The sequence below is a fragment of the Anarhichas minor genome, unplaced genomic scaffold, assembly GCF_050575085.1.
Source record: "Anarhichas minor isolate MPS153535 unplaced genomic scaffold, ASM5057508v1 ptg000007l, whole genome shotgun sequence".
In the NCBI taxonomy this organism is placed as follows: Eukaryota; Metazoa; Chordata; class Actinopteri; order Perciformes; family Anarhichadidae; genus Anarhichas; species Anarhichas minor.
In genome coordinates, this window is record NW_027466453.1 from 20,554,104 (window position 1) to 20,581,142 (window position 27,039).

The 27,039-nt window shown below is 43.0% G+C and overlaps 1 protein-coding gene across 1 annotated transcript; it reads left to right on the plus strand.

Moving 5' to 3' along the window:
- grapa (GRB2 related adaptor protein a) lies at positions 1-25,569 on the plus strand. The gene is made up of 5 exons (XM_076086537.1): positions 1-422; positions 6,066-6,163; positions 7,040-7,159; positions 17,478-17,646; positions 24,361-25,569. The coding sequence occupies exons 1-5, from the start codon at positions 345-347 to the stop codon at positions 24,544-24,546; spliced, it is 651 nt and encodes a 216-aa protein (XP_075942652.1). The 5' UTR covers positions 1-344; the 3' UTR covers positions 24,547-25,569.
- Positions 25,570-27,039: the final 1,470 nt, after the last annotated feature.

The window sequence follows — 27,039 nt, forward strand, 5'->3', positions numbered from 1 at the left end:
TGTTGCTGAGCAGCAGCCAGTCGTGTTTTTCCCCTCGCAGAGCTCTCTCGCTCTCTCTCTCTCTCCCTCCCTCTCTCTCTCTCTCATCCTCTGCTCTGACTCTCTTGCGCGCTCTCTGGCTCAGCGGACGGACGGACGAGACCTCTCCTCTCTTGCTCCTCTTCTACTCTCTCTCCTCGTCCTGTCTTCTTATTTCATTGCCTCCTTTTTCCTTCACCTGTTTTATTTTAAACATTTCTCCCTCCCCTCCTCCCCCCTGCCCCCCTGTGCCAGGGGCATTAGTGGGGGTCCCAGATTGTGGAGTGTGTATGTGAGTGTGAGTGAGTGTGTTGGGAGGTTTCGGCATGGAAGCAGTGGCACTGTATACGTTTCGTGCCACAGAGGGTGATGAACTCAGTTTCAACAAGGGGGACTTGCTCAAGGTAAGAAAGATGTTTTCTCCACTTTCTATCTATCTATCTATCTATCTATCTATCTATCTATCTATCTATCTATCTATCTATCTATCTATCTATCTATCTATCGACAAACATACAGCACATGCCTCAGAACAGAGTGATGGATCAACCGATTAGGCACCTGTCTCTCTCTCTGCCTCCACTGTGATAATTACAACAATTATAAGTGTATCTGTATCCAGGTGCTGCTGTTGCTAAAAAAAGAAGGAACTGTATGAGAAACCAGCCAATCGACGGCCTGAACTTGCGTTGAATGTTACAGACATTTCTGACTGAGAAAGGGATCGGCACGCTAAGAACTCTGGACATGAAAATGTTATTTAAACCTCCACGGTAAAGGAATCGTTTTTTTCTTGGAGGGGAAATACACTTATTCTCTAGTAGTCAGCTATCTTAGCTTAGCATCAAGACAGAGCTAAACTGGCTTCATCTAAGGCTAACAAAACCCACCTACCTGCACAACTACAGCCCAATGGAATGAATGTAAACTATAGTGACTTGAGGTTGTCTGCCTCCCCCAACCAGTCAAGTGGCAGTTTACTCATGTAATATATGTGTATATAATATATATAGTGCACGCTTTAAAGAAATTTACAATAAAAGGTGTATTTTTTGGTGAAATGGAAGGTATCAAATTGACATGTACGATTCCAGAGAATCATGTCTTAGAGACATTAAAGAGGCGTGCAGAGGACTGATAGAGAGCTTCGTCATGTGGGGCAAAGACAATCACCTGAAGCTGTCCTGGTGGTCCCCCAGGGAGAGGAAGCGAAGAGGGTGGACTCATTCAAGTACCTCGAAATACAAAATGTGTTCACATGCTTGGCCAATAAAGTTGATTCTGATAGAGCACAAAATAGCAGACGATGCTTCAAATACGGATGTTGCTGCAAATAAGCTAGAAATTCTAAAACTTGGATGCTTCACACATTTTCAACCGAAGTTCTAAACAATGAGTCTATTCTCAAGGTGAACACCAGAGATTAGTGGCACCGATTCAGCATCTGTCCAAATGTGAAACATGGTCATAATCTCCCCTTCTGTTCCTGAGTTATGGCGTTGAATTATGGCCAAAAAAGTGATTTTGAAGAAAATAAAAATGACCCAAAGAAGGTTATCCAATTAGACATTTGTGATTCTAAATTTGTCTAAATTAGCAAATTAATTATCGAGTTAGGACAAAATCTAATCAATACATTTCTGAGTCCAAGTAGACGTTTGTGTCACATTTAAATAAAATTCCCTCCAGACGTCCCTGAGATATCTCAGCCTGACAACAGAATGCCTCCGTCCACAGCTGTCCCCGCCGCAGACTCATGAATACGTGAAGGACCGTTTCTTAGCCGTCGTCAGTCACTTCCTTGAGTTTCTGGTCTGTCGTTTCCATGCTAAGCTAAGCTAACAGCTGCTTGCTGTAGCTTCATATTTAGCTGACAGACATGACAGTGGTCTCAATCATCTCATACAACTCTTTGCACAACAACAACAAAAAATGAGTAAAGGTATTTTCTAAAATGACAAACTGTTCCTTTAAACCAGTCTGATCTCTGATCGGATGCAAAACAAAGATTCTCTTAAAGCTACAGCTGTTGTGTCTTTCTAATGGATAACAGGCCAAATGCAGTGCTGAGATAGTTCCTGCACAGCTGGAAATCACTGTAGTAGAAAATTGTCCCTCGAAGACAATCAGCAGCAAACCTCAGAATTAAAGAGCAAGAGCTTCTCTCTAGACTTACGCTACGGCACCAGCTGTTCCACATCCACCTACAGCGCTCGGACAAAGACACAGAGATCAATTTCTCCACGGGGTTCAGCCTCAGTACACCAGAGAGCAGTGATGCTGCAGAACAAGTTCCAGGGGCGGCTGTTGCTCTCATTGTGGTCTCACTTTGGCCACTTGCATATATATTAGTTTGTGAAAGGCATGCTGAGAAAAGGTTGGAAATTTACTTCGAGGTATAGAAATAGTTGAGTCAGGTGGAGGGAAAGACGTCGTCAGGAAATAACCCGTGACATGTATTTGAATATGTCAAAGAGGATAATAATGCCTGAGGGTCATTTCATACAGCAGACGGGTATATTATTCATCCTAGACACACTCTGTTACAATATTAGACGACACATGAATAAAGCAGCATCTCATTCCTGCTGAGTCAATGTATGATGCAGTCAAAATGAGGTGGCATTTTGTTTTTCTGCTTTGTCTGAGCCTTCTCAGAGCAAATAATGTGATTCTTAACTTCCTGTAGTATTTATGTGCAGATATCAGTCTTTGGGTGTTATTAACATACTGTATATATCTTGATGGCTGGGCCAGCAGCATCACACTGAACTCTCTTCTCCTTCCCGCTGGGACAAAACTGCTGTTTAGTCTCCAGCCAAACAGCTCCGGTTCAGACTTGGGTCAAGCGGTACTTTTAAATAATTCCTCACATTTGTTCATTCCCGCTCACGGCGCCAGATGGTCGCAGCTTTAAAAGTTCACCACGACTCGTACAGCATCACGCAAAATGCCCATCATTTAAAACAGCTCAAAATTGAGTCAGATACTTTCCTTGTCACTACTTACTGGTGGTTTTGTCCCCAATCATTCTGTTGGGGAACATCTGGAAACGCATCTATCAGGCTGACTAGAGTGTAGACTCCTAATGAAATGATAAAAATAGCTTCAGAGTTAAATAAAACTATTTGGAGTTTAAATCCTCCGTCACTGGCAGTGACTCATAGGGGACTGCCGGGTGCTAAAGTGCTACTATTTAATTTGTTCACTTCCTGGTGTGACACAAGGCCTGTTGAATGAAGGCTGGAACATGGTCTTAAACTATGGGGGGTATGACCATTGTGCGAAACACAGGGGGGTCTCGCGGGGTCCCAGACCCCTTGATTAACACTTGAGACCCCCTGAAAGCCTTAATAGCTAAATTGCGGGGGGTCAGAGAGTTATTTGTCACTTGCAATTAACACTAGAATGACTTTCAGTGGAGCTGTGATGTTGGAGGGTTACAGCAGAAGGCGCTAGAAATAAAAGGGATGGCGTGCTCTTTGGGTTCGCTCGGCCTGACAGAACATTTTGAGTTTGCTTGAATGGATGGTGGCGGAATTTTTTTTTAAATAGAAACATTTGTTAATGGTCTTTTACGAAAGATATTTTCAATAATTGCAGAATTGTAATTCTCACCCATTAAGTAGGCTTTCATGAAAACCTCCCTGCGGACGCCTCGCATGTGTTGTGCCCAGGTGGACAGCTCCGGTTCTGAAGAGTGAAGTCAAAGCAGAAGTGTCTTAAAGCTGCATTCTCTCTAGTGACCATCAGGGGGCGACTCCTCTGGTTGTATAGAAGTCTATGAGAAAATGACTCTACTTCTCTCTTGATTTATTACCTCAGTAAACATTGTAAACATGAGTTTATGGTCTCAATCTCTAGTTTCAAGTCTTCTTCAATACAGCATGATGTTCATTTAGTAAATGATGGTCCATTTAGAGTCAAACAGACCATAAAGCAGGGGATGCTTTAGGGCGGGCTTACTGTGATTGACAGGTCTCTACCGTTATGAGCAGTATACGGCGTCTCTACGTCACTCCTCTGCATTCCAAATATGGTCAGTTCAGTTCACTGGTTGCAAAAAAACAGAGATGGCAACGGCCATATTCGAAGATGGCGGCGAACTCGAGGCTTCATAACGGCAGTCCACAAACCAATGGGTGACGTCACGTTGAATATGTACTTCTTATATACAGTCTACGGTTGTATACCAACGGTTTGACGCGATACGACGCCGTGAATTCTTCTGTTTTAACCCTCCTTGGAGTGACAAAGAAGACCCAAGCCCAGAAAGGCTGTCTTCCTGACTGGGGCCTCGAGGCCAAAGGGAATCACCTGACCTGTTTAAGCCTCGTTGAGAGTTGTCTTCAGATATTTACACTCTGGTGCAGATGTTCCCGTTGGAGATGTATTTTTCATTGATGCATTAAGGGCTTATAGTTATTTTAAGGGTTCATTATGTAAATGTTAAATCCATCGGTATGGGGAGCTCATTCAGTCACAGCTGATTCGGTGGGGGTGGTCGTAGATGAACATCCTATACATATACATCCTAAACACACATGGGGAGGAAAGAAATGAATAATGGATTACACTGACCTCAGAAGCTTTCGACTGAGTTCTTTCCCAAGAAGCGTATACAACAATGATGCTGTTCATTGTTGAGTCAATAAACAATAGGGCAGCGATGAAGCAGAGTGTGCAAGACGAAGAAAAAGCTGATTTTAATGCAAATTCAAGAGCTGTCGATGCATCTGTAAACGTAGCGCTGGCAAAGTGTATCCTCAGCAAGGAAATGAGAGGGAGGAGATACTTTTCAATTCAGATTTTGGTCAGAAAAGACGACGTCTAACGGAGCCCTGAGCTGGGCGATGTGACTATGGTCGTCTTGAGACAGTCCGACATGTTTTAAACCTGTAATAAATAGTTTTAAATATAGCGAGAGATTGTTTCAGATGGATTTCTTCTTATTCAGATGAAACGTAGTCTGGCCAGCACTGAAACCACCAGCTGAGTGAAAGGGCAATCATTCAGTTCTGTGATTGATGCTAAGAGCAGTTAATCCCTCCACAGCCTGCAACACATTTTACAATGCACGTATGATTGTGCACACCATTAAAGCAGGTGGTGCATGAAATGAAGTTTCTGAAGGCAGACAGGGGACAGGACAACGTTTTGGGAGACTTTTAGCCATCATAGATGCATTAAAGGGCCGGATACATTTCAGTTGTACACGTGTAACTGTATTTCACGCTCTGCTTGCTGTCAGTTTTAATGTCTATGATTTAGTTTATTTGAGTTTGACTGATAAAACACAGCAGCACTGTGATAAAAAAAAAGAAAAAGTGATGAAGCTTAGCTCTGTAGGGGAGATAAAATAATAAAATAAGGGGTTTATAAATCACTGCACACGGAGCAGAGCAAACAGCAGCTTAAAAAATCTAAATGACAAGGAATGTCACAGCCGGATTAGAATACTGAATATAAAAAATGACAACAGAGCAGAAACAAAACAGCTACAAGACCAAAGAGAGACACCAGCATAAAACAGGGAAACATTAAAGCAGTCACACTGGAGCATATCAGGTGACAGTGTGTCTCTCACAATTAAAGGCTGGCCTCGTCACCCTGCTGTTTCTACACCCAAAAGTCATTTAACACCACCGGCCTCTTGTTTGACTGCAAATGAAGCTGAGGAGTTCTGCTCCGTTATTGTGCAGCAGCAGCAGCAGCAGCAGCAGCAGCAAGGGTTAAAGCAGTTCAGATCTGTCTGCCTGCCTCTCATGTGTGTGTAGTCATGAAGGGCTTCATGTGGCATTTTGAACTCGCCAATAAAGCACGTGCCTCGGACGTTTGAGTGAGCGGACGGCCTCGCTTCACACATCGACGGATGAAAGCCACTGTAGCGGATAATAGAGGGAGAGAGGCCGGGCCCGGGAGACGGACGTACGGCCAGTGAGAGAGAAACGATAGTGGCCTTTCACCCGATAGTAATAGGCTGCGTCACATCATTATGGGCAATATTTCATCCATCCGTGTGTGTGTGTGTGTGTGTTTGCTCATAGATCACCAACATGGAGGATGATCCTAACTGGTACACAGCTGAGCTCCACAACAGAAAAGGCTTTGTGCCAAAAAACTACATCAACCTGCGACCACACGCGTAAGTACACACACACACACACACACACACACACACACACTTCTTCAACTTTACTTTTTACACACGTTTTTACACGTCAAGCACTGGTCTATCTAAACATCTCATGAGTAAGTGTGTGCCGCTCTGGGCGTTTTCTGCTCTGCTTTGGACATCTGCACTCATAACGGCATAAGGCAGCCTACCCAAAGGGACACACTCACTCGCCGGCTTACGTAATCACACACGATACAGCCGTGTGTGTGTGTTAGTGTGTGTGTGTGTATGTTTACAGTGAAGCTGCTGGTACACCCCGTATCTCCATCAGATGGTCATACACCAGCTGGGCTCTACTTTTCGCTGCGACAAACACACCAAACCGGCAGCACAGCCACTGATGCGGCTCTGGCTCGTTTATGAACACGCGTGTATGCGGTCCAGTGTGAGCTGTTAAGTTAAGTTTGTGCTCAGCGTGAGCGTTTCTTCGCAGAGCCAGAATTCTTGACCCCGTGACCTTAACCGCGATAGAGTCCCATAATGCCGCCTCCGTACCGGATGTGCTCTCCTCTCGTTTGAACCATCAATCTGAGTTTTTGTTTTTGCGTGCATATTTAGCAGTGTTTTTTAAAAATAACTTCACAAATGTGCTAATTTTACTTTTTCCTCCCGTTTATATCACTGTCAGCATTGATCTGTACAGTTCAGAGCTGCTTTTTTCTTTTAAAGTCTCATCATTTCCACTGAAAATAGAAACATCAAAAGTTATGAGACACCCAGATGAATAATTCAATGTGTGTAAAATTGTTTCGTAGCTGCACAGACCCCCAGAACAACCCGGTTCACATGCATAAAAGAGCGAAATGAATGACTTCTTTCTTATTTTTCTTTTCCTGCTTCCAGCTGGTTTGCCGGTCGGATATCTCGCGGTGTGGCAGAAAGTCGACTCCGACACAGGGAGTGCGGGGCCTTTCTGGTCCGAGAGAGTGAGAGCGCCCCTGGAGAGTTCTCCATGTCCGTCAGGTAGGAAGCACAGGACTCTTCAAGGATCCAAAACTTTGTCTTAGGTTGATCTCTATACACTATTCAATTCCTATTCTCCATGCATCCTCCTATGACTACAACAGCCCTGTTTCTCCACAGGGATCATTAAAGTGTCTCATCTCTTCTAATGCAATCTAATTCAATTAGCAGATCTATGCAAACATATACTGTGTGCACACGTCCCCGCTCATGCAGCGGTGTCGTCCCTCGTTTGATCGTTAATTAAATGTTGAGTGGAAGCTTTACGTTGGTGGCGGGGGATCTGAGGACCTCCTGCAGAAGAGGAGAGGGTTAGAGGAGGTGGTGTGGGGAGGAGGGTAAGAGGATCTGCAGCCCCTCTGGCCTGATGTGAGCTAATCCTGTCTGGTACACCACGGCATCTGGAGCTGCTGATGGGGCCAATCGGTTGTCTTGTCGGGGGGATGGCGGTGAGGGATGCAGCTGAGGCTCTGTGTTGTGCAATCGGGGTTGTGTAGGGTGGATTTGGAGTCAGAATTCTGGCATAAATACAGACCTGGAAGTAAGGGTGGGTTCTTCTCTGGTTCCGCAGAGGCTGTATGAGTACGAATTGGATTTGTGGCTTGTTTTGGGCATGATATCTCTCTCCCAGTGGATTTTTGGAAGCATTAAGGCAGGAAAAGGAAGGAAGTTGCCGGCATTAAGGGGGAAAAGAAGGGAGGAAGAGCAGGGAGGTGCTGTAACAGGTCTGCCAAGAGAGAGGGAGGATTTTGATGCTTCTTTTTTTTTTGTCTTTTTGTTGATTCCTCTCTGGCTGCTGTTGTTGGATGGTGTTACAGCTCAGAAATTGGGTCAGGTGTGTGTGTGTGTGTGTGTGTGTGTGTGTGTGTGTGCGGTCGTTGTGTGCTGACAGTTCTCCCGTCTGAGGAGACGTCCTGACAGCGGTAACTGTGGGAGCTCGGCTCGGTCCGGCTTTGACGTCAGACCGTGAAAATGTGATCCACTTTCAGAGCCACCAATGGAGCCAAAAAGAGACTTTGTTTTCTTAATTTTACAGAAAAACCTGTTTGAGATCAACACTGTGAAGGTTAAAATATAAAGTTGTGATGTTTTAATTGAATTAAATATCAGGGTCAGTTTCACCTCCATGTTTTATTACTCGGATAATTTGGCTGTGATGCAAAGTTTTAATTGTCACTTTAACGTCAAGGAGAGGCACCATGGTTCACAGAGTGCACCTTTTAATCACCTTAGTGCATCATGGAAGTATTTCATGGTCTTAAAGGTCTCGGGTTGGGTGTCACCATGACATGTTGTTGTTGTGATAGCTAATTATATTAGTACAAAATTAATAAATAATCACCCCTGTTACCTCTTTTGTGTTAATTTGTTCCAGCGTTGCATTGCTCAGGCCTCATTTCCAGCTAACGGTCCCATCAGAAAGCTGTGAATGGGTTATTGAGCATAGCGTTGTTGTTCATCAATCCAATCCTATTATGAAGAAATGCACAGTGGGGACCACAGGGTTTTCAAAATACTGATGTCATGGTGACGATGCACATAATCAGCTAATTAATAGGTTTGAAAAGCTTGATTCAGCCAAGAAGGAACACCGAAACATGCTATCTACGAGACTGGGAGCTTTTGGTGGCCTCTCAACGGCTCTCGACATGGCGACGGCTGAGCTGGCGGCTCTCAGCTAACGGTGCTAACGGCGCTAACATTGCAAGCCCGGCTCTGTCAGCAAAGCAAGGAGAAGCTCCAATAACAGCACACACAGAGGGAGAGAGACTTCATTCTCTGCTGAGGTAGACGTTACTCGTCTATATCTTTACATAGACGATAGTTGTCTGCTTTATAAACGCTTTAAATGTTAAATACAGATCCTTTAATCCTTTACTTTATTCACCCAATGAAGATACATGGCTCTCATTGGACAGCAATAGAATCAAATCAATCTTTTATTTGTTTCTGTGTATATCTTATGTAGGCCTTGATATATTGAGTGCACAAGAATATACTGTAACTCGCCTGTTAAATATCCGACATTGTAGAATGTGAATTTCCCGGAGGTATCTGAAACCTTCAGGTAAATAACAAGGACTAAACCGCAGAGTCCTCAACAGTGATTCAGACCGGGGGAGCTTGAAGGTGATCAGTCTTCATTGGGAATAAAAGCTTTTTGTGGTCTGAATTAGAGACGTATCGTTCGCAGACGGACCGGAGGGGCTCCTGTTTAAGTGCAGCCTCCGTTCAGAATACTTTCTCAAAGGTGGTTATGAAAGAATGCGTGGCTGGGGACCAGCTTCAGACTATGCCAGTGAAACTGTCCCAATGGGTTATTTAGTAGCTTATTTTTGGAAAGTGGAGCAAAGTGATGCCAACCTAGACTTTTATAGAGAGAGATGAGGAATCCATTTTGTTTAGCTAGGCTTTCAAGGTTCAGCAGATTCCACCTAAGGATGTGTCTTCTCTGAGTCTGAGCCTTCCACAATGCTCTAATATAGATCCAGTTTAAAAAAAGAAACTGAAGAACAAGAGCTGAGGTATATCAACATAGATAAAAGGCAGCATTTGGTATTTTTTAGACTCTCGCTGACAAGGGACGTAACTTTCACTTTCTCTCAAATGGAAAATCTCACTTCCTTCCTCACGCTCTGCCACAATCGTCGATATCAGTCCTTCCACCTACACGTAAAAACTCTCAGCTGAACGTAACGACGACGGTGCACCCGTCTGTCAGTCATCAAAAGACACTCTAGGAAATCAGTAGCTGAAGCGAAAGCAGACGGAGAACATGCGGGGCAGACTGGAGAATAATCCCAACGCACATGTCTGAAGCTGCAACTTCTTCTACTTTCTTTCAGTCAAACTGGAAGAGAGCAAACGTCACTTTCTTTTTTTCTTTTGATTGTCTTGTAGTGTGATAGAGCTTGAGGTTGTTTCACCACAGCTCAGTCCTCTATATGTGCATCTCACACACTGGGTTTTTAACAGTATAGTGGTCTCACACACCCACACCCACCCACCCACACACACACACACACACACACACACACACATACATGGCTTTCCTGTGGCCTTTGTCTTTTTCCAAATGTCTGTCAGAAACTTTGTGTGTACAATAGCTTAAGAATATAAATAAATAGTGTGACGATGACTATGATATCACTGCAGGTATATTTGAAACGTATATGTCACCCAGCTGTGAGAAGGGAAAACGGAGGTCTGTTGCCTGCGCTGCCGTTTGTCTACTGTCGAAGCACTTCCTCGTGGATCGTGGCCTCAGCTATCACCGACTCACGCTGCAGTCGCTGAAGGCTCTTACAGCAAAGTGCTGAATCTGGCCGTTCATTCAGCTTCCTTGTCATAATTAGTCTCTTATCGGGGTCATTACTCCAAAGAGGAACCATAAAGGGGCCCGACCCTTTAGGCAATACGCTTATTTTACAGCTACATGATCTCCTTTGAGCTTAAAATAAGTGCATGGCAGGGTGAAGAAGTGAGCCAGTAAAGAATTGATATTCTAGCAAGTTCACTGATTAACACGCTATGTCTTATAGGTTTGTTACCTTTAGACAAAACCAGGCTAGCTGCTTCCCCCTGTTTCTAGTCTTTGTGCTAAGCTAAGCTAACCGGCAGCTTCATATTCACCGTAGGCTACATATATCTAACTCTCACAAACGGTCCTGGAGGGTTTGGAACTATCCCCAATGAAGACAAATGTCAACATTTGCAGTAGTAACCTTAGAAAAACGATCATCTCTATGTTATTTTATTTTATTTTCATTATTGCTTCTACGTATGGAACCAAAAGAAAAGTGCACCGGTCTCCTTTTTATATTTTTTATTAACTGTCCAGTTAGGCTTTCACAGCTTACACCACAGCTCAGTGGCACCCATTGAATAGCAGAGTTCAGCGACCAAAACACAATTGAGAGAGACTTGAGAGAGACATAAATACAGAGAGAAATAGAGAGAAGAATATAAAGAGAGATGGAGAGAGACAGAGGGAAACAGCAAGCAGCGACTGCAGATAAAATAGGCAGGAGACGGGAGAGCTTATGGCAGGTGGAGGTGCATGATTTAACTTTTGGTTTTCCCTGTTTTCTCATATTGACAGAGCTGAAGTAAGACCAGCCAGACCCTCTGGGAGGTAAACCCTCCAGAGGGTCTCGTCTTTCCCTCCTCACAGCAGAAATAAGAGCTAAGCTGATGAAACCCAGAAACAACTAGAAGAGTGAAGTCAGTAGAGAGCAGATCTCCTCCAGGTGTATCTCCCTCTCATCTCCCAAACAAACAACAGTCAAGATGGCAGCTAAGATAACAGAAGCGGGGATTTATTCATCTCGGGTGTGGATGGTTCAAAATGAGACCAAACTTTTCTGAAATGTGGCCTGTAAAACACTGTGTGAGGCTTGTTTTTAGTATTCAGAGAGAAGTAGAATTACCGCCTTGGCAGGTGGATACTTAATATATTTAAAGAAATTTAGCTAACTAGCGTACCAAATCGCTACGGGCTAGTCTGAGCTTTGAAAGTCAGCTTGGCAGGATAACTGAGGTAGAACATGTTCATTTTGTGAGGTTGAACGAGACTGAAAAAGTACTTCAAGTCATAGTAGTACTTTTTAGTTTTCCTGGCTTAAATAATGTACCCCTGTAGCTTTAGACTAGCCTGAGGGTTTGCTAGCCTAGCGTTACTTAGCGGTGGCTCTGTTGAGATTTAACTAAACCGATTATGTCTTTCCTTGAAGCATCTCTGGCTCGGAGAATCTATTACATAACCACTCAAATCTATATTCATCACAGGAATTCCTTTTGCCAGTTGCTAATTCCTGCTTCCTGTATCTCAACCAATGACAGCAGTCTGAACCCAAACGACTTCATGGTTTAAATTCGCAGCATATGGAGTTGAAAAAGTTATCTTTTCAAAAGCAAAAAAACAGTTCTGCTTTTCTAGGTGTCATCCCTGTTTGTTTAGGTCGGTGGTCGTCTTATTTATGATGATAACCGGAGACTCTTTCCTCCCTCTATCTCAGGCCAAATATCATCTCCGTCTGAAAGGCTCCTCATTGAACCGTCAACACACTTACGGCTAAATTGCCACATCCACCAAACATCTTTTATCAACCTTCCCCTCGTTCGCTCCATCCTAGCACCCTCACACACACACTTCCTGCCTCTCTCCTCATCCATCTATCGCAAACAGTTGATGAGGAATATTTATTGATGCTGCAGGAGGAGCTGAACCTCTCACTCAATCACTCACGTGCACACTACACGCTCGGCTTGTGAAACACAAGATAACGGACACACATGCACATGGGCTGACGCACACTCTGATAACTCCTTGACACAACCATCAGTTACTGACACACACACACACACACACACATGCGCACAGTCACAGAGTTAAATTGACAGCTGGAGGTGTCAGCGTGGCTGTGTGAAGTATTCCAGACATCTGCAGCGGTTTAGAAACCGAACAGCAGATTAGAGAAAGGGGTGAGGGGGGGGAGGGTGGTTGGTTGGTTGGCAGGATGAGAGACAGAGAAAACAAGGAAGTGAGACTAGATTGATGGAGTGAAAGTCGAGAGAAAGATGGACGGATGACCTTCACGCGTCTTGAATTGTGCTGGCGCGGAGTAAAAGTTTTATAAATAACTTCTGTCCTCATCTACAGTCCATATCTCTCTCTCTCTCTCTCTCTCTCTCTCTCTCTGCGCTCTGTCTATTTCATTTTCTCTCTTCAATCTTTCTCATTCTCTCTTAATCTCTCTCTCTCTCTTGCCCATTTCCTTTTAGTAGGAAAAGAAAATAATCTCTCTATCGCTGTGGGCCTTAATTACACTGGATCAGGGAGATGAGAGGGCACTTGGAGTGTGTGTGTGTGTGTGTGTGTGTGTGTGTGTGTGTGTGTGTGTGTGTGTGTGTGTGTGTGTGCGTGTGTGTGGAGTGTGTGTGATCAAGTTGAGACAGATGCTCTCGGTGTGATGCACTCTGGTACTCTGATGTCTCTGGGTAATAATTAAATTAAAATTAAAGAGTAGCTGCACACTTTTAAAATGTTTTTTTTAAGCTATAAAACAAGCGATATGAGTGAACTGTGATAAAACAGCAATGCTCGTGTTAATATTGACATTTTTTTTACCAAATGTATACAAATCGGCATTTCATGGATGAAACAGCTCAAAACGTCATCCAGTGTTTTAAATCAGACCCAGTCCTGCGAGGTCAATCCTGAGCCAGCCGTTCAGGACTAATAATCTGAATCTGTGTTAATGACTGATTATCTGGTGATTATCAAAATAAGTGCCCCCATTCCATATTGCTATTTTTCATGCTACTGCTGCTAGCTGTCATATTCGAGGCGTTCGTCATACGTGTGTTGGTGCAGTTTCATCTCTTGCCCACTTATAGTACAGTATAAATGTATTCTCATATGATATCCTACGAAAAGTTACTCCTCGTTTTCGCTTTGTTTAGTTTAGATTTAGGAATACATCGTGAAATACTTAGTAAGGTCAGGGCAACATAGGTTGAAGAAAAGATCGTAGTTTGGGTTTAATTAACTACGGGTGTGCCGTTAGTGAATATGCAAATTACGTGACAAAAACATCAACGTTGAACTGCTGTCTTCTGGCTGAAAGAGGGCTGTTTGTTGGACCCGTCCACCTCATACTCCCGCCCAGTGTGTGATTTAACGGTTCTTTATACGGCCTCCTTCAAGATTACGTGGATAATATTTAAAAAGAAAGATTCCTCTATGAATTACAGCACATGATTTCTATAGGTATTACTACGAGACCAGCCTGGTTCACCACACTGTGTTTGTTGTCCTCTCAGTGAGTTTGTAAAATCATCATATACTTTCCATTGTTCATGTGACCTTATAACAGCGTGTAGGAGGTGATTCATGGTCTAGATAGTGTGAATATGTTGCATTTTATCCCCGCCTGAGAAGGTGTGCAGTGTGATGAGGCTCAGATAGTAGCAGTACTCGGGTGTTTTCTACCATTTCCCCGCGTCTAAATATCAAAGTGCATTAGTTTACTCGAGTGGTGCAGAGGTGGGGTAGTGTTTTGCAATGCAGGGCAAATTGAGCGTGAAGATGTGATGTTGTAGTTTAAGTGTTGCTCAATGAATATTTGAAGCGATTCTGGTCAGCTGTGCAGAGACACTACAGGACATTTTGTCAAAGTTTTTTTTACTGTTGACACTACATGCAGAACTGATATGCAAGATTCAGGATTACACATTGTGGATTGCTTTTTTTGTCTCCTGTCATAAAACAATGTTTAAAGAGCAACTAAACCACAGAATTCTGGCGTTACGTTTCTGACTAACTTAGACTAACTGCTAACTTAAGCATGTAGCTGTTTGCTAGCTAACTATTTAATGGAGAGCCGTCAGGGGTCTAATGCTCACCTGCCCAACATGTGCCAAAACTAATGTTAGACCTCGCAGGAACGGGGAGACTATGCAACAAGGTAACTTCTTATCCTGAATGATGCATGTTAGCTAAACGTAAAAAATGTGGTCTAAGCTTGTTTACAAGACCAACAGGAAGGTAGCTTTGCATATTCTTGACACAATGTGTAGAATTGAAATAATTTGCACTAAAATGTGGACCTGAATCCATTAACAACGGTTCTAAATATCCATATACGTCAGTTTTCAGCTGAAAAATATGGCTTGAGGGTCGAGTTACTCTTTAACAGACAGGTACCCACAGATTCACTATCATTACAGTATCTGTTATAAAATGTTCGCATAGATTTTAAGACACGTTATATGTCTTTTTTGTTATATTGTGTTTAGTATAATACAGTAACACCTCTAGCTGCCAGTCTGAAGTAATGGTAGCCTGTGCAGAGTTTCAATGGTGTTCCTATTAACTGGTATTAGTTTGTTAGAGATCTGTCCATTTTATGGAGAAACTTTCCTTTTTTGCACCGTGTGAAAACCAACTCGTACAAATTTTCTCTGTCATCTTTATCGCATCGCACATTGAGTGAAATTAGAGTTTTCATAGCAGAGTTTGTGGTTGCATGCATTATGTTAACTGGATGATTTGGAAATATCTATCTATCAGGGCTAACCCCCTGGTAAACACATAAGTATAAATATAAGCTGGGCTTGTTTTGTTACACTTGGACATTTGTTATACTTTAAAATTGACCCCAAACATACAAAAACTACATGTTTCAGGTTAATTTCAGTACAACAAAAGAGTTGCAGGAAATGTAAAGTAGATGTGGTGAACAGGCTACAGCACAACTTAAAAGAAGTTTTGTTTCCCTTTTCCTTCCTCCTAAGTGTTTGATGTGTTTTGTTCTACATTACACTGTCGTAGATCATCTAAAGGGAGAGCACCTGACCTGCCTGCATCCTGTCTATAATCTCCACCTCCACAGAATTTAAATTCCCCTTCATTTTTCTCTGCTTTGTGTCACATTTGGACAAACAGCTGCACAGCTGGTGGCAGTAACAAAGCCCAGCCAGTAGGGCGCAGCAGACGGCGTCAGTGACGGGGGCTGATAGAGATCGTTCACAGAGAAGATCTCAGTGGAGGGGACGAGGGGACGGGGGGACGAGGGGACGAGGGGACGGGGGGCCGAGTCAAGAGAGGCGATGGAGGCGGAGTGGAGCAGATAACAAGAGGGAGCGAGATAGGGAGGGAAAAGTTAGAAAGAAGTCAGATAACAGAGGGAATACAGACCCAGAGGCAAAGACAGACAGATAGCACGACTGCTCTCACAGAATGAGTTCATGTTCAAAGGCTGGCGCCGTGTCAACAACAACTTACAATTGGCTTCAATTCATTTTTTTCAACTAAAAAGCATCCTCTATTTCCTTTACACTTTATCACACTTTCATAGTTGTTGTTTTATTGGGGGGGGAGACTATGTGAGGGCGAGAAGAGGCAAACGGGGACACAGAAGTGGTGAAACATTGGAAAAGGCAGAGAAAGAAGGGTGGAGGTGGAGGTGCAGCTGAATGCCATCCAGTCATCGGGGAATCAGCCCCGCTGGTTCATATAGAACTCAGCGTCTGAATAGAGAAAAGAGCTCTTCTGCCAAAAAAACAAGCCGATGCTCATTCACTTTCTCTCCGAGTCTGGAGCGGAGCCAGTCGGACTAGATAGAGGAGGAGTTCAACGAGGTTACATTGTGTTGATTCTAGAAGGAAGGGCTCGTCATTTATGGGAATCTGATACATCTTAACACCAACGTGTCACAATAAACGACAGTGAGAACACTGCTCCTCTTTTCTCCAAACAGAGGATATGATATTTTAACCATCATTAACTCACAAGCCCTACACACACACCTACTGACGTGATGCGTTAAGAAATATGGGGGAGTTGCGTTGACTTCCGCCGCATATTGGATGCAGTTACATAACCGTGTGATCACGGCGAGGTGTCCAGATTTTCTAAAGATAAGCTGGCAAGTTACTTAGCAACCACCGCAGAGCCGGATAGGGGAGCAGGTATGATTGCCAATGAATACCGGCCAAACGCTTTTAATCATGACGCCGAGGCATGCACTCCAGCACGGGGGCTATTTTTGTTTCCTGCCACCGGCTTTGTGTCATTATCGTTTTGAGCTCAGCCCTGTATCATCAATAATATGACATGAAATGTATTACGCAGTGTGACTAATGATTCTCAGCTAAATGGGTGTTTTGTTCGACATCATCTGCTTTGCACAGACTCACAGAGTAACCCAGGTAAATGTGGTCAATCTGTCCACTCCTGTATTGTTTTATCTGTTCTGGTGTCGTCTCGTCGTCTCTTTTGTTCAGGGTTTTCACTCTGGACTTTCTGCAATAGGTTCAAATGTAAAAAGAAAATTAAAGAAAGGAAATAAGCTGTTCTCCTGTGTGTTGCCGGCCCCAGCAGCTGACAGCTGTGCGAGTTAAAGGGGCGGCTTTGAGCACTAAAGGCCAAGACTGTCGGTATCGACCCGAAGCCGGTCCAAATTTACTGTGGTGCAAAAAAAAAGCAGTGACCCGGGGACGACCAGATTATGTCCGTCCGTCTGTCCGTCTCCGCTGTTGTTGAACATCGTGACGTTGCATGAAGAGCATGCTCAAGATCTCCTCACCGCACGACATGGCACACATGATTTTGAGAGGAAATTGCTGATGCAGTGGCCGAGTTATTTTTCATTTTACACGGTTAAACAGATATTAAAAGCAGGACCAGTGAGTGAGGAGTTTTTACTTTTACATCCATGATGAACTGAATCATATAGTTCCATATCAACTCACCACAGATGCTCATTTAAGATAAGAAATCATTCTTAACTTCTCGTTGTGTTCCTTTTTGCAGTTATGGGGACCACGTTCAGCACTTCAAGGTGCTGCAGGACCGCTGCTCTCAGTACTACGTGTGGGAGGAGGTCTTCTCCTCCCTCAACGAGCTGGTGGAGTTCTACCACAGCAGCAGCATCGCGAAGGAGAGGACGGTCTTCCTGAGAGACCCCGAGCACTTTGCCAGGGTGAGCACGTGACTCCCCGTGTGTCTCACACTTCTTTCTTTCTTTCATGCATTTCAACTGTCTCAAACTCTCCTTTTAACCAAAGCAACGAGCACAAACATATTATCAAAAGACAATTGAATCAGTACTTTAACAGAGTTTAAAGTCCTTCCTGTGTGAGAGGTTCATGCAGGTTCACAAAGAAAAGACATTTTTTTAATGGGAATATATTGATGATTTTGATTTAGAAAATGTAGCTTAAGATAGTAGAATAAATGTTTAATCTTCGGAACATTACTCTGTAGACAGCGTCAAGTGTTGTTTCCCCCTTAAATATTTCTAATTTGAGGAAGTTTTAACTGTTTAGAATTTAGAGAAATTAGTTTTTTTACACAGATCAGCATGACGTGTTTCTGTTTCCATCTCTCTTTTTCCCCCCAAAAAAATCCACCTAAATCCACAGCATCTCTTATCAATCACAATTGTCAATCTCCTCCCGAACCCATTTATTTAAAACGCATCTGTTCTTGTTGTCATCACTCTCCGTCTACTTCATCTTCCCTCTTGTATCGGAGTCGCTGGAGATTTCCTAAAGTCTCTGATGAGACTTTTTCCACACGGTGAAGCAGCATTTTTGTCTCTACCTGTTGTGTGTGTTTCTTTATACAGACATAACAAGCTACCCAGGTGTTTTAAATTTCACTTTTCCCTGACTTTGACATGCTACCAGGGTTGTGTTTTTTTGCTGTTGTCATTGCTATGGGAAAATGTGTGCGGGTCTGTGACTGTGGCCGCAGGGTTTGACGTAGAGGTGCAGCTTGGAATGAAAGATCACAAGACTGCCGTCGGTTTGGAGCAGAACCAAATCAGTCATCCCAGGCACCGAGCCAGAGGGAGCGAGCGCCGCAGTTCCATAGAAAACAGATTTTTTTTATGGACATAAGTCATGATTGCCACATATCATATCAGTTAGTTGTGTTTCGTCCACAGTACTTTACACACCCAATGAGCCGGGTTGAGGTTTCTGCTCTCATCTACAACATTTATAAGCTTTTCAAGTCAAGTCAAAGCATCTTCTTTCATACAGCTCAATATCACACATGCTTTACATTCTGCACAGCATACAACAGCCTCTATCTTGTTTTCAATGCATCTTTTTTTGTAAGGTGTTACCCAAAGGCGTATCCCAAACTAGAGTCAGGATTAGTGAGATAAAAATCTAAATGACAGGTATTTTCCATGATGTTGTCGCCGGGGGGAGAAGCTGTTGTTGTGGCCTTCTGTGAAGTCATTACGCAGACGGGAAAGGCGTTGCATGTTAAGTGCTTCCTGGGAGTGGCATGGGGGCCGCGGCCGCAGGCGATCCCGCTCGCCGTGGAGCGATGTGATCCACAGCGATCCTGACGTGACAAGCATGTTCGCATCACAGTAACACAACGCTAATACTCATCACATCATGTTTTGTTTTGTGTTTTTTTCGCTTCTGAAGCACATGAGAATAGGCCGTCATTCATTGGGGAGCAGAACGTGCAGGTTGATTTTTGAGGTTTGTAATGAAATAGCCGAACAAACTATTGGATGGATTGCCTTGAAATTTGGTATGAACATGTATGCCCCTCATCAGGATGACTTGTATTGATTGAGAATACACTATTATGAATATTTGACCTTTTTTGTGTTTTAAAGTTTTAAACACTTTATACTTTGTCCAATTCAAGTCTCAAGTCTTTGATGAACAAGTCCAAGTCAAGTACCAAGTCTTTGAGCGACAAGTCCAAATCCAGTCTCAATTGTTTGAGGGACAAGTTCAAGTCACTCCTTTATCTATTAACAGTATCACCATTGACTATCTGTTTGGTTTATAATCACTTTAAACAAGCGACTGCAATGCAATAGGTAGTCCCGGTAGTCATGGAGAAGGCTGGAAACATATATTCTAAAAGCAGAGCTGCTTTTTCAAATGAAGAAAAAAAAAGTTACCAAGTTGCTTCCGGTGTTTATCTTCCGTTAAAAGTGTGAAGCCATTTTAATGAGTATAGAAGCATGTTAACAGCCTCGTTCAGAAATCATCAGCCCGAAGCAACTCTAAAACAGATGAGCACAACTTCCAGATTTTGCTGCCACCTGTACATCCTGCAGATCGGGTCCATTTGTAACCATTTTGGTTCATTTTGCTGGAAAGTCAGACCTTGCTCTTAGCTATCAGCTCGCTGCACTGCGTGTAAATAACAAGCAGTGAAGAGGCATTGGCATCTGAGGTGCTGGCCCCGCAGACAGCCAGCCACTGCTGCTTTGTGGTTTTTCTGAGGTGATCAGATAAGATGTGAGAGAGTGCGGAGGCCGATGCTTTTTATAGAACTAAACTGAGGGAGGAAGTAACAGCGAAACGCACATGCACATACATCCTCCTGTGCTTACGACGTCATCCAGAAGGTCTTTTTTAAACATTTCAAACAGGCGGTGGTATTCTGAAAAGGCAGCACATTGGAATACTCGTGCATTTTAAAGAATGAAATACAAAAAGAGTGAATGCATAGATCAATAGGGTTATGATTTTAAAAAGAATAACGTATATATATATATATATATATATATATATATATATATATATATATATATATATATATAGCTAAATATCAATATAGTTTCAATATTTTCACGGCCACATCATCAGCGCAAGCTTTAGGAAATCTGAAAACCTTAAATGTGTTGAGCCTGTACTGAATGGTATGCTCTTTAGAAGATGATCCACATTTATTGATCTCTGTGATGTGTGAGCTTTACTTCAATGAGTCTGCTCCGTCTCACCCCTCTCTTCGTATGCTTGCTGTTGTATAAGTGTGCTGGAGTAAAGTGTGGCGGATAAGTCAGCAGGATTTGGTCGTCTCGACCAACTCATTTTTCCAAAAAAAAAAAAGACTATTTTGAAACCTGGGGTTATTGCAATAAAATGAAGGCCTGGTCTTTTTCTCATAATCGCGATTCATTCGGAGACGGTTCGCTGAGCAGCCAGACTGCTGCAGTAATTCACCTGGCGGAGCAGGAGACTTTCAGATGAGGACGACAGGTTCTTCATCCTAAAAATAGCCTTTTATTTCACCAAGCAGCTCCTCGCTTTGGGTTCTTGTTTGGTAACATCCGGCCTCACACCTAAACACTTTCATGCACAAATGCAGCTGGAGCAGGTGCGATTTAACAATTTAGCTTCGGGGCGTTGTGATGGCAGTTAAACGGGAGATAACGACGGCGGTCCTACGGGAGGATGAAAATCTGTGCGACCTAAATACTGTCGCAGTCTGAATCTCTTTAATGTGAGCAGCTAAAATACAGTAGCTCTTTCTCAGCATTTTGAGTTTTTAAATATTCATACAGTAGCTTCTGTTGGTGCACCACCAACATCTGTCTTCTGTTCTCCACTGAGAAGCTGGTGTCATGACCTGCGCGTACAGTAATAACAGCATTATAACAACAACTGCTCACAATGCTAATCCATCCAAATCATGCTCTCCACTACTAACACTGGATCTATCGCTCTGCTATGATTTCTGATGAAGTAAAAATTGTAACACTTGTAAGAAGTGTGAATACGGGAAACAGAAGTCAGACAGATGTTGCACTCTTTTCCTGTTTATTGCTGTTATAAAGCAGATTTAAGACCACGGCAGAATGTTTGTGCTTGTTTATTTCCTTGCTGTTTTATACTTCATTTATTCTCTCGATTACATTTTAATGTGATGCCGCACCAAGTTAGTAAGTTAACCCTGGTACTCTCGATGAATTACCAGGTATCAGCGGTCACTGGTGTCTCTTCACACCATATCTCAACGTCTGGTGTTCCTCTGTAGCGGTACTCAGCAGCCCACCCACATCCTCACAGCTGCTCTTTCTGTGTTCTCACAAGTCTGCATCTAATCGCTCCATTATAGTAATAACACTCAACGCGTAAGATGCTGGAATAACTGCTCTAAATGTGCTTTAATGCTTTGCGGTCGGTAACAAAGTGGTGTGAAAATGAAAACAAAACATGTAGAGCGTCAGTGACATGTCCATTGACGTCTCCTCAGCGAAATTATTTCCATATTAGACTCCTGACAAAATGAATTACTGCACTGCTACTCAGCGTAAGGGCGCATCTTTAGTAGCAGATTATTTTCCTTTTGTGGTTGTGTGATATTCATCCCATCATCCTGTGATGTCACAGGTCCCACATCAAAACAACTCTCTTCATATCATGAAATGGAATTTACCTCAGCTCAGAAATAAAGATGTTACATCAGGAACATGCATGTTTCAGGTCCATCAGAGCGATTTACATTCTATGTTACTCTGCCTCAGGTCTGCATGATGTGGTCAAAGGTCCTCTTGCTCTTCTATATTCATTTAGAAATCTAATATGGGTAGCGTGCCAAGTTGGCCTCGTGTACGTACATGATTGTGCAGTCTTAAAAACTGCACCGAATGTCCATTGTTGGGTTGCAAATCTTATAATCTGGATTTGGCTCTATAGATATTCCAACATTAGTTTACAGGCTGTGACTTTTCCTGTACTTGTAGGTCAGCGTGCTGCTCGGTCACGGCCTCGAGGTGAAGTGCATCTGTATCACAACGCGCCCCATAGCTGAGGGCGCCAAGTTTACCTGCACGGCTTTGTAGCCTTAAAATACATCTGTCTTTCCACATCACATCTCATCTTAGTCGTACCTTTATATCTGTAGCCTCGTTCACTCTGCAACTGTGTTAATAACAGTTTTAAGGGGTAAATCGAGTCTATTTTAACAACACAAATAAAGAATGATTTAGCAAAGGCAAAGCTCTATTTGATGATGTCACAATCTGAGACTAATCTAGATCTTTAATGAAATAATTTGTGTTTTTAATTTCACCTGAATGTGTTGCAACAGGTCTTTATTCCGCTGTAGGTATGTCTGCAGATTAAAAACAGTATATTTAGCTTGGATCCAAACTGTCATTTTATATAAAGTCATGTTCAGCTGGTCTTTGTATCAGTGGGGCTTCGTCATGAAGGTCTCTCACTGAACTCCATTATGTTTCACTTACACAAATTATGACGCCAGAGAAATAACAGGACTTTATTTTCTAAATGCATATAACCTTTTCTCGCCTCGTACGTTCCTAAATTCCGTGACTTTGCAGCCTTGCAGTGTATGCTCTACGACTATCTAAAATATTAACACTACGCCCATTTCTTCAGTTACAAGCACACCACTTCATCTCCGCTTCACACAAGAGTCAGGCAGTGACACTACAGAACAACTAGGAAAAACTTCTTGCATGGCTCCCTTCAGACCTTCAGATTATTAAATGAATGCATTAAAAAACAGGGTTACAGAGAAACTATCTTGACTTCAACCCGTGTGCTGTGAATGTTTCACAAAGATATTATATGACACATTTAAATAAACAGTTTATTTTAGTTTTTGACTATATGGGTCAGTTTCAAAGAGACAAACTTAATCTGAGTCCATGAATCTTGTTGTGTTGTTCCTCTTATGGTGCGGTTGGTCTAGTATATACAGTATATATATATAGATACTGTATATATAAATATATATATAGTCTGTACATGCTAAACTTTGACCTCTTTTTGACACCTTGTCATTTGGAAACAGAGGCAGTGTGACAGGCCTTATAGACCTTGTTTGTGTGTGTGCAGAGACAGATCTACTACAAAGCTGTAGTCCATCGGTGTTACAGAGTCATTTGTTCCCCTGTCAGCGGCCGCTGACGAGGACGCTGATCACAAGGCAGCGGAGCGCAGCGTGATACCGGCGGACCGTATTTCTCCTCCCAAACCCACCGCTCCTCACGAGCATGGAAAAATGAATGGGTTTTCCCCAGTGCTGTCACACACACACACACACACACACACACACACACACACACACACACATACACCGGAGCAAATATAGGCCTACACGCACATGCTCTCAGCATCCAAGTACAGAGGAAGAGGGTGCACAGGGACTAACAAGAAGTCTAGACTAGATCAGCAGAACAATAAAGGATAAGTCTGTGAGGATTTCATAGATTTGTGGGATTTATACATTGTGTCTGTGTCTCATGCTGTTAATCCTGCTGTCTGGTTAGTGTGTGTGTGACTGGACGCCCTTATATTGGGCCTCTAAGACAATGCAGTCCACGGCAATAAAGCTCAGAATTGCAACATAGATACCTACACACACACACACACACAACAAAAAAATACAATATTGCTCTCACTCCCCGTTCATATCTCTTCCACTTTTCTCTGTGGGAGTGCAGCTGACAGGTTAGTTAAGTTCAATACGCTCTCCTTAAAATATCCGCTTTTATTCTGCTACTCTTAAACTGCTGTTGCTTCACGAGTCAACAGAGATCAGAGGAGGCCGGTTATCAGGGGAGGAGAAAGACTACTTTAGTGAACGCAAAGAAAAACACAGAGAGGCAGAGAAAAGCAGAGCATCTGCCAGTCGAGTTGGAAGCAGTTCACCCTGCAATTAATCGCCGTAAAACACCACACTTCATACAGAGTGCTGTGTTTAGTCTGTGTGTGTGTGTGTGAGTGTGTGTGTGAGAGTGTGTAAAGGTGCATTGTTGTCTCACTCATATCATTCTGGACTTATTACTCTCTGTTTCTCTCTCATGACCGTTCGGCTGTTATAACATGGACTGTGTAGAAAGTTGTGAAGCAAAGTTTTCATTAACTTTCTCTCTCTTTTCCTCCCCCCTCCACAGCGTCCCCATCATGCCCACGCTCTCTTCGACTTCGCCCCCCACCATCCATCCCAGCTACGCTTCCTGCGCGGTGATGTCATCGAGCTCATGGACTGCTCCGATTCGCTGCAATGGAAGGGCCGCTGCCACGGACACGTGGGCTACTTCCCCCCCGAGTACGTCCAGCCCATTTACCACTGCCAATGACCTGTCACTCAGACACACGGCCACGCCCACTGGCTCGTCAATGAGCCGCCTTGACCCCGCCCCCCCCCCTCACACTGCTCCCCTGCTGTGCACTCGCCCATTCACTTTTGGAGAACTGACGAGCCGCAACCGAACTGCTCATTATGTAACTGACTCCTCCCATTATCCCTCGTGATGTCACCTGTCAATCACAAGCCTTGTCCAATCAGCTGCTGAAGACCAGTCAATCGCTTCCACCTGATCCCACAACTCCACTTTCTCTTTAATCATGTAACACATAAACTAAAGTGAAGATATGGACCTACACACTGTGGAGAACTCAAACCTACACACACATTGCCAGGCACACTCATTTATTAGAGTCCATCAGCACCAGTGCAGGCTAAATACAAGCAACACACACACACACCGGACAGTGTGTGGCCCACGGGAGGATGTGGAGGATGTGTTCTCCGCTGAAGGCAAGTTAAGGATTTTGCCGCCGCTTCCACGAAGAGATCCGCTGAGCTGAGAGACACAGAGAGTCATTGTGTTGACACAGCAGATTCCTCTCTCGCCGTGAGCGGGTGTGTGTGTCTGTAGAGGGGGTTTGTGTGTAAAAGGTGGGTCTGAACACATGTAAACCTGCAAACTTTATGTATGTGTATTTGTGTGCTAAAGGAAACTGAATGCATGTGTGTGTGTGAGTGTGTGCAGCCTCGTGCTCTGTGGACCAGTAAAGGAGATCACTGTGTTAAAGTGACCAGTGAGATGAACTTGGTTTTAAAATACACAGCTTATTATCCTCAACTAAATTTATGAATCATTTGTTTGTTTGTTTGTTTCCATGTATTTATTCTTATTCATGTGTAATCCTAGAATACATATATTACAAGTAAGATACAACATTGTAAAAAGGTTCCTGTTGCAAGAAATAGTCTAAGAAAGCCACATCTGATGTGATCTACGGTAAGAGCTTGGACCAGTCTTCCTCAACGTGTAACGACCAATCGTTTAAATAAAGTGATGCATTTACCTCTTTCACATTATTCACATCTTTGCTAAGTATTTGTCTGTTGAAATGTAACACGAATATACGAGAGTACAGAAAATAACATGAATAACATGAGTGTGCATGTAGACGTAGTCACTGAAACAAAGGTGGGTTTTATGTTTAAGAGTGAGCCTCTCTGTATGTCAGATATACAGTGAGTCTGTTGTATTCCTACATTTCAAATTAAGGTCACTGTTCCTCTGTGTCTGCCAAAAAGTTGCAGATTTGCACTTTGTGAAACATTCATTGTCACAGAATGAAATTTAAAGCACAAACAACCTTTTCATTGAATGTGTAAAATGCTATTTCAAGACATTTTCTACGATCTTTCACATTTTGTGCCACAAATAGTTAATCACGCAGAATGAATTCTACGTATTTTGTGCATTCAAGGCGTGGAAAGTAAACAGGAAGTGGACGAGGTCACTGTGACGTCACTCATTGGTTTGTGCACTGACGTTATGAAGCCTCGAGTTCGGCGATTTCGCCGTGGCCATCTTGGATTACAGACGTCGCCATGTTGTTTTTTCGCAACCAATAAATGTAAGTTACCATATTTGGAATCAGCATACTTTATGGTCTGTTTGACTCTAAATGGACCATCATTTACTAAATGAACATCATGCTGTATTGAAGAACCATAAACTCATTATTCGCAATTTGCAGTTTGGGCTCCAGGAACTTGTGCTTTTCTGTTTTCTATATTACAGACTAAACGATAAATAAATCAAAATAGTGATTACAGCTTTACACAAACTGTCACTGAAGTCAATTTAATACTATGTTACTTTATCAACACAGTAATGATATTCTACTTAGTGTGTGACAACCTGATTATAAATGTCATGGTGTCTTATGGAGAGATTGCGTTGATGCGTGCGTGTCTGAACAGCATCGATGACACAATGTCAGCTCAGTGTGCTCTGACAGTCCACTGGTGCTATGAGAGGAATGCAGCGCTGCCTCTCAGCAGGATGTAACGTCTGAAATGAAGCAGGAAACTGGGTCACATCCCATAAATCCTCCGGTCTGAATCACCTGTTCTCTTTTGTTTCACTCTTTTGTTTTTTTTAAACAAACCACTCCTTTTATCCTCGCTGTCAGAGTCGCCTCTGACTCGTCAATGACAGTCAGTCAATAAAGCAGCGGCATCCAGCAGAGGAGGAGAAGAAAGGCATTAGAGGTGCACCAGAAATACTAACCAAATGCTTGTTTTCTAAGAAAACTGCTGAGTCACTTTGAAGTGTTCGTGCTGCGTGATACAGACACACATTCACTGTGACATATTTGTGTCATACACTGGAAGTGAGACAACATAAGTACGCTAAACGTCTGTCACTAAAGGATAAAAAAAATAAGTGGAAAGTAAGAGATGAGAGAAAGAACGTGAGACGGAGACAGCAGCGAAACGAGACAAGATATGGAGATGATGAAATGTTAAAAGGTGAAAAACAGAGAGG

Bases quoted from the DNA above. Each gene is read 5' to 3' on its own strand.
- grapa (XM_076086537.1), top strand. From the start codon at position 345: ATGGAAGCAGTGGCACTGTATACGTTTCGTGCCACAGAGGGTGATGAA. The intron at 423-6,065 runs GTAAGAAAGATG...GTTTGCTCATAG, and splicing joins ACAAGGGGGACTTGCTCAAG to ATCACCAACATGGAGGATGA. The intron at 17,647-24,360 runs GTGAGCACGTGA...CCCCCTCCACAG, and splicing joins ACCCCGAGCACTTTGCCAGG to CGTCCCCATCATGCCCACGC.